Consider the following 11,688-nt stretch of genomic DNA (forward strand, 5'->3'; position numbering starts at 1 on the left):
TCCCTACGTCGCCTTTTTGTGGGGATTAACTTCGGAGGTGTGGAATGGTAAAGGATGAAGCATACCAAGCGCTTGGAAGACAGAATCCAAAAACGCAGAGGATGGTATCGGAGTGACAATACGATAACGCCTCCCTGACCATGGCATACAGAAATTTAGTTATGCATCTGAGATTTATGCGTCAAATCACACACCATCAGCAAATTTCCGCGCCAATTCTAAGCTCTTTCTCATAATCAGATCTGCGTCCTAATCGAAAACGCTGTTTTAATACTCTATGCCATTATACCGCAGACAGTAAAATAGCATTAAAACTACTTGACCTACCTCCCAAGTTCCTTGAATAAATTTCACTTTATTTTCAATGAAACAAGATATGAGATCTACATAGAGACACACCTTTTGATGCTAAAGCACTATCGATTAACTCGCCAACCTGCCCGTAGAATCATTAGTTGGAAATTCTATCCCAGGAATGAATTTATACCTCGTCCTGAGCAGCTTCATCTACTGGAGATGACATAACCCCAGCTGTCATTCGTCAGATTCCAGTTACGCGGCTATTCAGCTAACTAAGTAAATGCCACTTACAATCTGTACTTAGTTCTTCATTGTCGCTTGACTGCTGGTCGCTTGACTGCTGGTCTGCGACATATATCGGTGTGGAATTTTCACCGGAGTCTGAGACAATGAGTTTTCCAGGGCCAAACCAGAGGCGCGCGATGGTGTTAATGATAACTTGTTTATTAGTAATAGTTTTGTTCTAGTTCAATGTGAGCCTGGATCTGCTAGTGGTTGATAGGGAATGAGAACGTACACTGTAGTCTTGAAGGAGACTATTGTACACTTCAGTATAGGTTTGGACTTCGTGCGGCTTGACCTTCGTAAACAATTTATCGGTATTTGCGATGATGAACCCTTGGAGCCTAGAGTTCGACAGTGAGCATGAACACTTACTATGGAAGGAAAGCCAACATACCGTTTAAATTCTGAAATTTTTCGGTCTGCCAACTTTGGAGTTTTCTCCACGAGTCGAATAGTCGCAATGCACATGTCGATCGTACGTATTAAATCTGAGACATCGTCAAAAGGTTGGCCCGAAATAAGCCTCTTCAAGAATGCAGGTATACGCTGTCTTGTTGACATTTCACGTGTCGTGTGGTGGTTGTTTCAATACAGGAGGGAGAAACTGAGTTATCCAGGCGCGTTCAGTCAAAGATGCAGTGGTTTATATATTTTGGCACGGTCGATATCGATTTCTATTGATTCTGTTTGTGTATTGACGTCCTTCCCACGTCATGTCGCAAGACTTCTGACCTGTCGTGGATCCGTTACAGCGAGCGTGATATCTCAATTGAATAAAAGAGAGCGAGGGTTTATCCGGGACGTCTCGAGGTACACAAGTTAGGCCCAGTGTCCTGGTACAGTTAGCTAGCAGGTAAACACAGACAGAATATGAGTATTTCACAGCAGCGGTCAGACCCCTGAACTCTGTAACAATTTCAAAATTGCCATTGATTTATTAAAACAGTCGCCAGCAACAATCCGCGAAGCGATACTTCAGATTGCTCTGATTTGATCCAGTCATTTGGTTCAGCCTTGTCTAGTTTAGAGAATGGTCCTGTAAATCCGTCGAAAAGGTTGGATAAAGACAGGAGACCGGAAAACAAGGAATACTACTACCGATATCTGATCTTCCCTCACCGTCATCCAAGGTGTGATATCATTGTAGGAACCCGTAATTGCTTACTTTGAAAAGAAAGATCTTTATCCATAAAAATTGAATTAGCATACATTCAAACTGTAGGATTCCATCCACATCTGACTTGCATCCTCTCAAGTGTTGTAAGCATTAAGCCAGAACCTAACTTTCCATCGAGTAGCCTTTTGATCTTCCATACGCGATTGGTCATATTATCCGTTCCTGTCGCGTCAGCGATGATCTTCTTGCACATGCGGACAGACTCCGCAGCAGTGGGCCGTTCGTTTGGATTCTCCTTTGTCATCATATCAGCTAGTTCAGCAAAGGCATAGAGGCCTTGGTAAGTCTGACATTCCAAGTTAGCTTCAGGTCATTCAGAATCTTGGTAACGTACCGAGAGGCATTGTTTGAACACATTTCCCAACTGGTAAATGTCAACCATAAGAAGATTGCACCATTCGTTCTTCAGCATTTCTGGTACAGTCTTGTCTTGACCCCATTGCCCCAAGCCTAGAGCATCTTTGTCCAGGCATTTCATAGAAATTCCAAAGTCAATGATGTAGTATTGAACAGGCTTCACAGACCATCGTGTCTTCCATTCAAACTTCTTGAATGGTTTCCCTGTATGAGAGTTCCACAGTACAAAATGGGTTCCTTTAGGGATGACCTTTGAAGGGTCCATCATTATGTTGCCCCAGCAGATATCTCTGTTGTGTATACATATGAGCATTCGCGATAAGTTCGGCTGTATAGGGCTCACCCGTGAGCTATGTTTCCGTCATGCAAAAATTCGAGTCCCTGTACGTTGTTGAATACGAACGTCAAGTCCTAGCATAAAGCACCGACTTGCCTGCAATATTTGTAAGGCAAACTCGCAAAATTCTCCAAGAAACCTGAATGGAAGCAAATGGAAGGCTAAAAGCTGAGGCATCACGATGAAAGCATGGTCATCGTCGCATGGGATCATGATGACGTCCAATATCGGAACACAGCAGTTCCTGGGATCCTTCTTCCACTCTTTTGAGGAAAACGTCGTGGCAAATGGAATCTCTTGCGTCGCTGTTTCTACTTTCTTGAGAACAACCTTCTGACCGTCCTCCATTCTAATTGCGTCGATCAAAATGTCTCCCTTCTTGAAGAATCGTTGATAAACGGTTGGTATACATAATAAAAAATAAAGGACTCAACTGAAAATAGACTGTCTTCGTACAGCAAGGGATTAGGGTCCTTACCAGGCTTGACCTGCAGCCATGATGGCTTCCAGTTCGGGTCGTATCTTGGTCGTAGTCGGTACCCTCGTTGCAGAAGAAATGGCTGAATATCGACCCAGAACTGCTCCCACTCACGAATCAGAAAGAATTCATCCGACAGGGAAGACATGCTCGACGACGTTTGAATTGTGAGTGTAAACGTTTCGACAAACTGACGTTACAAACCTTGACCCATGATTCCCACCCTAGTCAGACGTTGCCCAATCATTTGATTAGCGGACCAATCACCTGGTTCGCGGCTGCCATCCGATATCGGTTTCACCATTTACCATACTCTATTTTCAAAGTGCCTTAAGTATGTCACGTCGTCTGTGAATAAAAGCACTGAAGTAAAAGCTAGTATACATAGTTTCAATTCTTTGATTGCCATTTACGAGAAAATGCAACTCAGTGGTCATACGTAGATTGGAAGAAATTTGGAAAACCGAATTTTGATCACGAACGATTCGTGGTCATAATTATCACTTTTTCAACATTTTTTCGCATTTTATGCATCTGTAACCATTGAATGATTTGATAACTTTATTTAAAAAATTATCCGCATGTTTTATTGAAAATGGACTAGTTGACCAATTTTCAAAGAACTGTGAGATTCAAGGCGCATGTGGTTCGTCATCGGACATAACCGACGATTTTTTTGGGTTTCTGTCACCATACCCTGACGCCGACATGGCCCCTCTCGTGGACGACCAGAACCCTCTGTATTTCCCAGGTATAACTGCGGATGCACACTTTCAATCACTTCGGAGAAGTCTCTCGCATTTCAAAGCGTTCACAGAATAGTTCCTCACAGTCGGGATCTTTCTCTATAGTTTGTTCATGTCTTTGGAAGGATTTCACATAAAGCAGACGCAGGTTCTGATGCTAAAGAAGCTCAAAATCGCCGGGGACCTATAATAGCCTCAACACGTTTTGACCACTATACTATCCAGCCCACCGTTTGACCCCAACCTCACGACACTCGAGCATTGCAAACCCAACAGGACGGACATGCTCCTCCTCGTCCAAATCTCCATTCCGCCTCATTTCAAACGCCTTCTTTCTCTTCGGCCCTCCAAGCCCACTAGCTCTAGACTCCTCGACTATCCTGACGCAGCATACAAGTGGCAATTAATGAACTTTTTTTTCAAGTAGAAGAGGAAGCATTCTGGGAGGAAATGAAATTTGATGTAGTACCACCGACATTAGATTTTCTCTCTCTACCTCATGATTGCATTCTTACAGTTTAAAAGCACCGAGAATTATATCTAGGGGATTAGGGATTGTGTTGATCACACCTAATAAAATACACTACATGGCTTCAAGAAAAGCGTGATTATTTCCATGTTCGTGTAGTTGTAATATGAAAAGATGTTTATCGCGTGGGGTTCCATCCAAACCGAACTTTCACCCTGTCGAAGGTCGACAGCTTCAGGGTAGGGGGGGCTCCATCGGGGATTAATTTCTCCGATTTCCATCGCCATATACGACTAGTCATTCTGCCAGTTTTTCTTGAATCTTCGATGATTTTCTTACATATATCGACAGAACCTGCCGCATTGGGTCGATCGTTTGGATTTGTCTTGGTCATGGCGTCAGCTAACTCAGAAAACGCATCAAGACCTTTATATTTCTGTTCTACTGCGTTAATATAATGCTATGGCTTGACTGAAGCGCTAGTAGCATACCTCGATACACTCTTTAAAAACATTTCCCAGCTGGTATATATCGACCATAAAAATGTCACACCACTCCGGCTTCGACATCTCTGGGACGGTTCGGTCTTGACCCCATCGTCCTCGTCCTTTTGCATCTTTGCTTTGACATCTGACAGAGATTCCAAAGTCAATAATATAGTACTGAACAGGCTGAACGGTCCATCGTGGCTTCCAATGAAATTTTTTGAATGGTATTCCAGTGTGAGAATCCCAGCGCGAAAAGTGGCTTCCCTTTGGAATCACTTTAGAAATGTCCATCATTATATTACCCCAACACATATCCCTGATAGTTTCTAAACGTCAATGTCGTGAATAATCACAGGGGTACAAGGCAAATACCTGTGTGCCACATTATGTTCGTGCAAAAACTCGAGTCCCTGTGGGTTCGTTGATTCAGGACTCAGTGATAGTTCCACTGTTCAGAAAGAAGGAAAGCTCACTTGGAGTATCTGTAGAGCAAATTCAGAGAATTCTCCAAAAAATCTAAACGGAAGCAAGTGAAAGGCTAGAAGCTGAGGCATAACCAAAAGGGCATGAGCATCATCGCCCGGAATCATGATGACGTCTAGTATAGGCACAGAGCAATTTCTGGGATCCTCTTTCCATGTTTTAGAAGACAGAAGCGTGGCAAGCGGAATCTCTTGAGAGTCGGTTGATACTTTCTTGAGAACGACCTTCTGACCGTTGTCTAGTTTGACTGCATCATTTAAAACGGCTAACTTCATGAAGAAATATAAGTAGTTAGTGCCATGCAGAATAGTCAAGAAGGAAAGGACCAAACTGTGCCCAGACAATCCTCGCACATGATGGGGGAGGGCCGTTTTTTGCCCCGCTTTACCTGACGCCATGAAGGTACCCAGTTTGGATCATATCTTGGTCGAAGACGATAGCCCCGGTGTAGAAGAAATGGCTGCATAGTGACCCAGAACTTCTCGTGCTCATAAATCATAAACATATGATCAGGTTCGGTTGACATGCTGAGCACTGTGATTGCTTTGCTGAAAGTAAGTACGGCTTTCCACCCTCATATTTACGTAAGAAGTCCAACCAATGTTTACTTGTATTTACATGGTTAAACATATCGTCAACGAAAGTTACGAAACGGATATTAAAAGGCTTTAGGATACCAGCAACAAAAATATATCGTGATAAACAGACATAGGTGACCTATGATAGCGGCAAATGACAATCGCTCAAAGATGAATCAGTGTCTACAACCATTTCGAGTCTGAGGCGGGAAAAAGAGAATCGAGTCACCGACTGTCGAAGGATTTTTTTAGATTGAATCTTTTAACAATAATCAAACAGTGTTCCGATAGCAAACACATTTATGGACTAATCTGACAGACCGTTCAAAGTCGAGGATTCCATCCACATCTAACTTTAATTCGATCAAGGGTGCTAAGCATCAGGGCGGAGGTTTTTCTGCCATCCAATGGCTGATCCAGTCGCCATACACGTTTGGCCATTTTTCCCGCTTCCGTTATATCAGCAATAATCTTTTTGCACATGCGAACAGATTCTGTGGCAGTTGGCCGTTCTTTTGGATACTCCCTCGTCATAGCATCGGCTAGTTCAACGAAGGCATTGAGGCCTTGGTATCTCTAATATTCTATGTCAGCTGCAGGTCAACCAAAGTATTAGTAACATAGCGTGATACATCGTTTGAATACATTTCCCAGCTGATATATGTCAACCATAAAAAGATTACACCATTCGTTCTTCAGCATTTCTGGTACCGTTCGGTCTTGACCCCATTGTCCAAGTCCTCGAGCGTCTTTGGATAAGCATTGCAAAGAAATTCCAAAATCGATGATGTAGTACTGAATAGGCATTACGGACCATCGCGTCTTCCACTCAAACTTTTCGAACAGTTTCCCTGAGTGAGAGTTCCATCGTACGAAATGGTTACCTTTCGGAATGAGTTTGGACGTGTCCATCAGTATATTGCCCCAGCAAATATCCCTGACATTTACGTACATCAAGATCACGTTAAATGAAAAGGGTAGAGGCTCACCTATGCACGATATTATACTCATGCAAAAACTCGAGTCCCTTATGGGGTACGATCAGAACCTAATTTCAAATATGCAAAGCTAGCGTACCTGTAGAATTTGAAGAGTAAACTCGCAGAATTCTCCAAGAAACCTGAAAGGGAGATGGTGGAAGCCTAAAAGCTGGGGCATAACCAAAAGAGCGTGGTCATCGTCGCATGGAATCATGATGACGTCCAATATCGGAACACAGCAATTTCTAACATCCTTTTTCCATTCTTTGGAAGAGAAAGTCACGGCAAATGGAATCTCCTGCGAATTTGTTTCCACTTTTTTGAGAACGACCTTCTGACCGTTCTCCAGCCTGGTTGCGTCTAGCACAATGTCACTTCTCTTTGGAGCATGAATAGTTGTTTGATTATGTTTAAAAACTAATATAAACGACTCAACTATACAGACACTGTCTTCGAACACGATAGGAGAAGGGTGCTTTTTCCCTGACTTGCCCTGCAGCCACGACGGTGTCCAATTTGGATCATATCTTGGGCGGAGACGGTACCCTCGTTGCAGAAGAAATGGTTGAATGTTGACCCAGAATATTTCATCACTGTGAATTTGATACAGAGCTTCAATTGAATTGGACATGATAAGTTGAGGCCCAATATGAGAAGGAATGGGTGTCCACCGCGACAGCAAATGCGAACTGACGTAAGCATCCCCTTCCCAAATATTTGAAGTCCGCTTGTACTCCGCTTAATAAACTGGGGAAATCGGTTCAACTTTCGACCGACCAGAACACTGGCCAAGCCAGCGACACCGCAGATTTTGACATGGCCCCTCTGGTGGACGACCAGAACCCTCTGTATTGCCCGGGTATAACTGCGGATGCGTACTTGCAATCACTTCGGACAAGTCTCGCATTTCAAAGCGTTCATAGAATGGTTCCTCACAATCGGGATCTTTCTCGATCGTTCGTTCGTGTCTTTGGAAGGCTTTTACATAAAGCAGACTCGAGCTCTGAGGCTAGAGAAGATACGTTCATGGATACTTGCGATCTATCGGCTCAAGGATGTCTGGTTGACCACTGCTCGTCCGAGGATTTACCCCCCTATTCTCCCTTGTCTTCAGCTCGGGAGAAACATGATGCTCAGGGCACACAAGGACGTCAGACAGAAGGCATTCCTCTGAAGCGGAAAAGCCATTTCAGCGATTTCTATGCCCCTCCAAAGTATGCTCGGTCTTTGGAGTCGCCTCATAATAGCTCTTTTGATGTCGAGACTTTCCACGAAACACTTTGTTACGATGTTTCAGGTTCAACACCACAGTTCACAGATACTTTGGCGCAGAATAAGGATGATGTCTCTATCTTGCTAAAAACGTTTCGTGGCCTCTTTCCCGACTTGCATCTACAAGACAAACTTGCCAATGTGGATCCGATCACCGTCCAGGCTATTGCAGATGTCCTTTGCGAGCATGGTATTCCGAATACGTCTTATTCCGTGGTTTTAGTAATATATTGCTACAGGTTATATAAACGAACGATCGCTCAAGGTTTTGTGCTATACATCCGTCGAGCGCATTATCCTTGCTCCATCCATGTCCGACGAAAATGGCCTCAATCTTGCCAGGGATGGCATATACTCTGGTATTTCTTCCTCAAAGCTCGTTGTTCAACGCCGTAACAATGTTCTAGTCTTCAGGCACACCGATGGGTTCCAGACTTTGACTGAGCTCTCTTTTGCCGGTATCCGTATCAATGATTCCGACATTCAACATATTCAACGTTTGCCAAGGCTCTCGATCCTCCATTTAAACGAGGTTGGCATTGGGAACGAAGGGTATTTGCATCCATTTAGTTCTGTATCCATTGACGCCAAAGATATGCAGCGTATTTCTTTTGGTTTCTCTCAAACATACTCTTACAAAACTCTTTCTGACGGCCAACCACGAGGTTAACAACGATGCTGTTCCTGCTCTGCTCTGCCTCAATAACCTGGTCTTTCTGTCTATTCTGGACACTGGTATTGATATGGTTGGATTACGGCGTTTGGCTGGACATATGCACAAGGAAGACCACGTCATGGATATCGAAATACCCTTCTCCTGTGAAGCATACGTTGACAGTACGTCGTACTTTTTTTCTGTTATTGTTGTAAATAACTTTCAAAAGACATCGCTTCTCAGTATCTCTTGCATCCCATACCACCATTGATCACAAACCCGCATATATGCAGTCATCTATCGTCTGCGGCCCTCAAACGCAACCTCGAGGCCCATGCAGCGCGAAATTCCTCGATCGTCGCCTCTGGTACACGCCTTGAAATGATCGAAAGGTTGACTAAAATCCTGGAGACTAGGTTGCTTGACCTTCTGGTTGTTGAAATGCTTGATGGCGGCTGCTAATGCAAATCGCTGTGATCTGCTTTTGCGTGTTTCTTACAACATTGTCTCCTCTGCACTTCGTAATTGGTGATCGTGCTATATTAGTTCTCGATTTGCTTCTGTGACGTGTCTGCACATTGTTATTGTTTGTTTTTGCTGTCTTCTGCACCATTTTCTTATTGCAAACTGGTCACCCCATTCTACGTTTTTGCGAAAAAAATCATCTTGCCCTAGCGATTCCATGCGACACATCTCTCACAGCTTCTGCTTGTTGCTTGGTATATCGAGCCTATTGTTGTCAGCATGGGCTGGATCATCACGCCCGGCATCTCTTCCATTGTCATCCTTTCAGCGTATCCAACTATCGCATATAACCACGGCTCCGATTCGGAATATATCCAGACTCTTTGCTTCAAATTACTCGGAACCTTTTGCTCATGGCGAAACTTTATCAACCACAGATGGACCTCTTATGTATGAGCGGGTTATTCGCCAAGCTGTGCATCTCAAAATTCATGGAACACGTACCACACTTTCCATGGGGCGTCACAGAGAACAGCGATATTCTCCCACTGTGCCAACCAGTATGGTGACTCTTAGGTTCGTCTTTATTATCCAGTGTTGCTTTCTCTTGGTGGCGGGAATTTGTCTTCTCTGGGTGTTCTCTTCACCGCGTGGTATAGGTCCTTTCTGTCAAAACTTGTGGATCCTACTATCGTGGACTTCTAAGCTCTTTTTTATTCGGCCTATTACATGTTATTGGGAGATGGTCATATGGATCGACAATTCCATCGATTATCTTATTCCTTCGCTTATGCACGCTTTTGCTTCATTGAGCGAACAATGTAATCGCATTCGCGACCACCTAAATGCTAGAGAGCGGGAATGGGAAAGAGTTCATTGCATTTTACGCAAAAAGGACGCTCGCAGACTTCACGTCAGGCCGTCTGGGCAAAAATCTGCCACCCCGCTATTCAGGGAGCAAGCTTCCAAAACTATCAAGCATCTCTATCTTCCAGAGGAGCGGGACGATCCGTTGAGGCACATGCGCGACCCCCGGCATTTCAGCCATTTGCAGAAGATTGGTGCCGGCGCCTTCGGTAGCATCTGTCTCGTCGAAAATAGAATCACGGGGAAGAAGATGGCCATGAAGTCGCTCCGTAGGAAAGATAATACCAGTGAGGAGATCAATTTGGAGATCCGTGCTTTGCTGCGCGCTCAGGAGAGTGGATGGTTCCCAAAGTTGCTGAGTACATTTATGGATCCCGTCAACTTTTATATCCTGATGGTAAGCTCATGGAACATAAACCTTGCATTTATTCGCACCATTCACCAGATGCAAACATTAGCCATTCTATCCACTCGGGGACTTGTACACAGTCATGACCTCTTCTGGAGGTTGTTTGAGTCGGGAGCTTTGTCGATTCTACTTAGCGGAACTTGTAATAACGCTTTTATGCCACTCGTACCATTCGATACTCACAGTAATCCCTACAGATTCTGGCATTGCAGTGTCTCCACAAAATCGGAATAATTCATCGAGATATCAAGCCGGATAATATTCTATTTGAAGAAACAGGCCACCTCGTTGTCGCAGACTTGGGCGTGGCACATGTCTTCATAGAAGATGAGGAAGATGCCACATTTATGGCGGATGAATACCCTCTATGGGAGGAGATGAAGTTTATCAACGACGATGGGTTTCCGCTTCTTACTCCGAGCATCGATAACCCGCACACGATCAAGGGGGTGGCAGGTACACCCTTTTATGCTGCTCCAGAGGTGCTTGAGGGTCGACAATATAGTTATGGCGTGGATTACTATTCTTTGGCTATTGTGTATCACGAAATGGTGACAGGATATGTCAGTTATATCCTTGAAAGTAGCAAACGCGGATGTAGTGACAGCTTTTTTTGCAGGTGCCTATACAATGTGGGCCGTGCTTGCCAGGACAATCGGAGCCAACCATTACACTTGACCTTGGAAGGAAAGACGTGCATTTCCAACCGCTATCAGTTTCAGACTACGACTTTCTATCCCAGGTATATATACAAAGGTGCGCGATCATCAGTGTGCTAACGCGAACTTGGAATATAGATGCTAGATGAGGATTGTTATGCTCGCCCGAGTGTAAAGCAAATGAAGAATCATCCGGTTCTTGCAGGAATGTAAGTCTTTTGTCATTTATGGTTCTTTTCGAGCTCATAGCCATTACAAAGCGACTGGGACAAACTCTCTCGTCGTGAGGGCCCGATACCCCAACCGAAAGTGTTGAGAAAGAGAGTCCCAATCAGTCCTGGTTTTGAGAGATGCTTAACCATTAGGTACGTACATATCTTGATGATCCCTTGCGTCGTTAGACAAAAATGCTGACTTTATATCTCACCAAGCTCTCAAGCTTGAGAATTCGCTTTAGTGGCATAATTTTTTTTTCGAATTTTCTTTATTCATGTCATTTATTTGTTTTGTCTACGAGATCAATCTTTCTATGTGAATATCATCAGGTTTTAATTCCGTGACGGTCCACCGCATTTCAAACACTCAAGACAGGACTTAGCTTGCCAATCGGCCTATTCATTAAGTTTGAGGGTACCAGTTGAGGCGAGCTAAGAGTGAAAAGGGGCTATCTCCGTCTAAATCAT

General features: G+C 44.0%; 6 protein-coding genes across 6 annotated transcripts; 2 read left to right on the plus strand and 4 right to left on the minus strand.

Moving 5' to 3' along the window:
• Positions 1-3: 3 nt before the first annotated feature.
• Positions 4-1,146, minus strand: JR316_0006380 (uncharacterized protein; the record flags this gene model as incomplete). The annotated part of the gene is made up of 8 exons (XM_047892126.1): positions 4-134; positions 195-249; positions 328-338; positions 400-436; positions 488-531; positions 592-763; positions 818-926; positions 980-1,146. The coding sequence occupies 8 exons, from the start codon at positions 1,144-1,146 to the stop codon at positions 4-6; spliced, it is 726 nt and encodes a 241-aa protein (XP_047749475.1).
• Positions 1,147-1,796: 650 nt separating this feature from the next.
• On the minus strand, positions 1,797-3,082 carry JR316_0006381 (uncharacterized protein; the record flags this gene model as incomplete). The annotated part of the gene is made up of 5 exons (XM_047892127.1): positions 1,797-2,048; positions 2,097-2,409; positions 2,463-2,500; positions 2,637-2,834; positions 2,891-3,082. The coding sequence occupies 5 exons, from the start codon at positions 3,080-3,082 to the stop codon at positions 1,797-1,799; spliced, it is 993 nt and encodes a 330-aa protein (XP_047749476.1).
• An 815-nt stretch (positions 3,083-3,897) lies between these two features.
• On the minus strand, positions 3,898-5,646 carry JR316_0006382 (uncharacterized protein; the record flags this gene model as incomplete). The annotated part of the gene is made up of 7 exons (XM_047892128.1): positions 3,898-4,060; positions 4,196-4,250; positions 4,489-4,585; positions 4,641-4,953; positions 5,010-5,047; positions 5,111-5,389; positions 5,509-5,646. 7 exons carry the CDS (start codon positions 5,644-5,646, stop codon positions 3,898-3,900), a joined length of 1,083 nt encoding a protein of 360 aa, XP_047749477.1.
• A 376-nt stretch (positions 5,647-6,022) lies between these two features.
• Positions 6,023-7,309, minus strand: JR316_0006383 (uncharacterized protein; the record flags this gene model as incomplete). Its single annotated transcript, XM_047892129.1, has 5 exons — positions 6,023-6,274; positions 6,344-6,635; positions 6,688-6,725; positions 6,776-7,057; positions 7,124-7,309. The coding sequence occupies 5 exons, from the start codon at positions 7,307-7,309 to the stop codon at positions 6,023-6,025; spliced, it is 1,050 nt and encodes a 349-aa protein (XP_047749478.1).
• Positions 7,310-7,602: 293 nt separating this feature from the next.
• JR316_0006384 (uncharacterized protein) lies at positions 7,603-9,067 on the plus strand (the record flags this gene model as incomplete). The annotated part of the gene is made up of 4 exons (XM_047892130.1): positions 7,603-8,140; positions 8,190-8,502; positions 8,552-8,787; positions 8,835-9,067. The coding sequence occupies 4 exons, from the start codon at positions 7,603-7,605 to the stop codon at positions 9,065-9,067; spliced, it is 1,320 nt and encodes a 439-aa protein (XP_047749479.1).
• Positions 9,068-9,860: 793 nt separating this feature from the next.
• On the plus strand, positions 9,861-11,557 carry JR316_0006385 (Serine/threonine-protein kinase 38-like; the record flags this gene model as incomplete). Its single annotated transcript, XM_047892131.1, has 7 exons — positions 9,861-10,334; positions 10,396-10,488; positions 10,544-10,909; positions 10,966-11,088; positions 11,144-11,214; positions 11,266-11,370; positions 11,551-11,557. 7 exons carry the CDS (start codon positions 9,861-9,863, stop codon positions 11,555-11,557), a joined length of 1,239 nt encoding a protein of 412 aa, XP_047749480.1.
• Positions 11,558-11,688: the final 131 nt, after the last annotated feature.

This window comes from Psilocybe cubensis, chromosome 5, assembly GCF_017499595.1.
Source record: "Psilocybe cubensis strain MGC-MH-2018 chromosome 5, whole genome shotgun sequence".
NCBI classification, from domain to species: domain Eukaryota; kingdom Fungi; phylum Basidiomycota; class Agaricomycetes; order Agaricales; family Agrocybaceae; genus Psilocybe; species Psilocybe cubensis.